General features: G+C 63.4%; 1 protein-coding gene across 1 annotated transcript in view; it reads left to right on the forward strand.

The window, feature by feature from the left end:
- The window catches only part of POMGNT1 (protein O-linked mannose N-acetylglucosaminyltransferase 1 (beta 1,2-)), a 21,684-nt gene that overhangs the window by 2,981 nt on the left and 17,420 nt on the right, over positions 1-1,283 (forward strand). Inside the window, exons 2-4 of the mRNA XM_019501377.1 lie at positions 186-294; positions 689-804; positions 1,007-1,086. Of these exons, the coding sequence (XP_019356922.1) occupies positions 186-294; positions 689-804; positions 1,007-1,086 (305 nt within the window). The remainder of the gene's footprint in view (positions 1-185; positions 295-688; positions 805-1,006; positions 1,087-1,283) is intronic.

Below are 1,283 nucleotides of genomic sequence, written 5' to 3' on the forward strand. Positions count from 1 at the left end.
GTACGCTGCACGTGCAGAAATGCAGCATTGGGGTATCTCGGGGTCTGAGATCCCATGGCCGTGGGAGGCGGTTCCTCGGGAAAGCTGCGGGCCTCCGAGATGCGCGCTCAGCTTTCCCGAGGCGATGCCTGCTTGCGAGCCACGCCGGGCAGGGTGAGCGCTGACACGAGCCCCTTGCTGTGCAGACCGGAGCCGTCCTCTTTCTGCTGGTGACCGTGATTGTGAACATCAAGCTGATCTTGGACACCCGGAGAGCTGCCAGCGAGGAAGAGGAGGAGTCGGCCCAGGACTATGGTGAGTGGAGGGGGGGCCTCCATCTCCATCTTTTCCTATTGAAAGGTGGCCCTAGGCCCAAGTAGTCTTCTCATGATGCCCCGTGGCCTTGAGGTGAGGGGTGGGGAGGCAGTTGTATCATGGGTGGGGGTCTCCAGCCCTTGTGCGCTGTGGGAGAGCTGATCAGCACCCGCAATTCATGGGGACACAATGGGGTGGAGCTGGGACTCCCATTAGCCCCTAGCCAGTGTCCGGGTCCAGGCACAGGTTAGCCTCTTGGGCCTGCATTTGCTGTAAAAACTAGTGCTTTCCTGCAGGAAACAGATGCTTTTCTTGGAAAAATATTTAGCCGGGATCACTGAGGGGCTGCTCTGTGGGGTGAGACTGGCTGAGGCTCAGGGCACCTGTCTTGCAGACGAAGGCATGCAGCACCTGGAGACGCCACGGCGGCCTGCCAGCAGCCGGAAGGTCCTGGACGTCGAGGTCTACTCCAGCCGGTCCAAGGTCTACGTGGCTGTGGATGGGACGACGGTGAGCGGTCAGCGCCTGGGGCCCCCAGACCTTGGACCCAGCGCCTGGGGTCCCTTAAAGCAGCGAAGCCATGTGCCTGATGGCGATTTAAATCTAGGGTTTCTAGGGTGCGATCATGGTCACGGTGCTCCGGGGTCCCGTGGCCACGAGCTGGAGGGGGGGAGCTGGCTTGTGGGTGCGCTCATGGTCTCCCCTCTTGCAGGTCCTGGAGGACGAGGCGCGGGAGCAGGGCCGCGGGATCCACGTCATCGTGCTGAACCAAGCCACGGTAAGGGGCTACGTGGCAAGGGGCAGCTCGCTGGGCGTTGGGGCTCAGCAAGGAGTGGCTGCATCGGCTTGAGGAGGCCTCGAGTCCGGACGCGGCCCCTCGGAGGCTCAAGGGGGGGCGAGGGTTTGGTGCAGCGTCCATGTGTCATGCCTGCTTGGCTGTCCCCCCCCCCCCCCCCCCCGGGGCCCGTCCTTGCCCAGCGGGGCTTTCA

The sequence above is a fragment of the Gavialis gangeticus genome, unplaced genomic scaffold (genome assembly GCF_001723915.1).
Source record: "Gavialis gangeticus isolate Ggan-Ray unplaced genomic scaffold, GavGan_comp1, whole genome shotgun sequence".
NCBI classification, from domain to species: domain Eukaryota; kingdom Metazoa; phylum Chordata; order Crocodylia; family Gavialidae; genus Gavialis; species Gavialis gangeticus.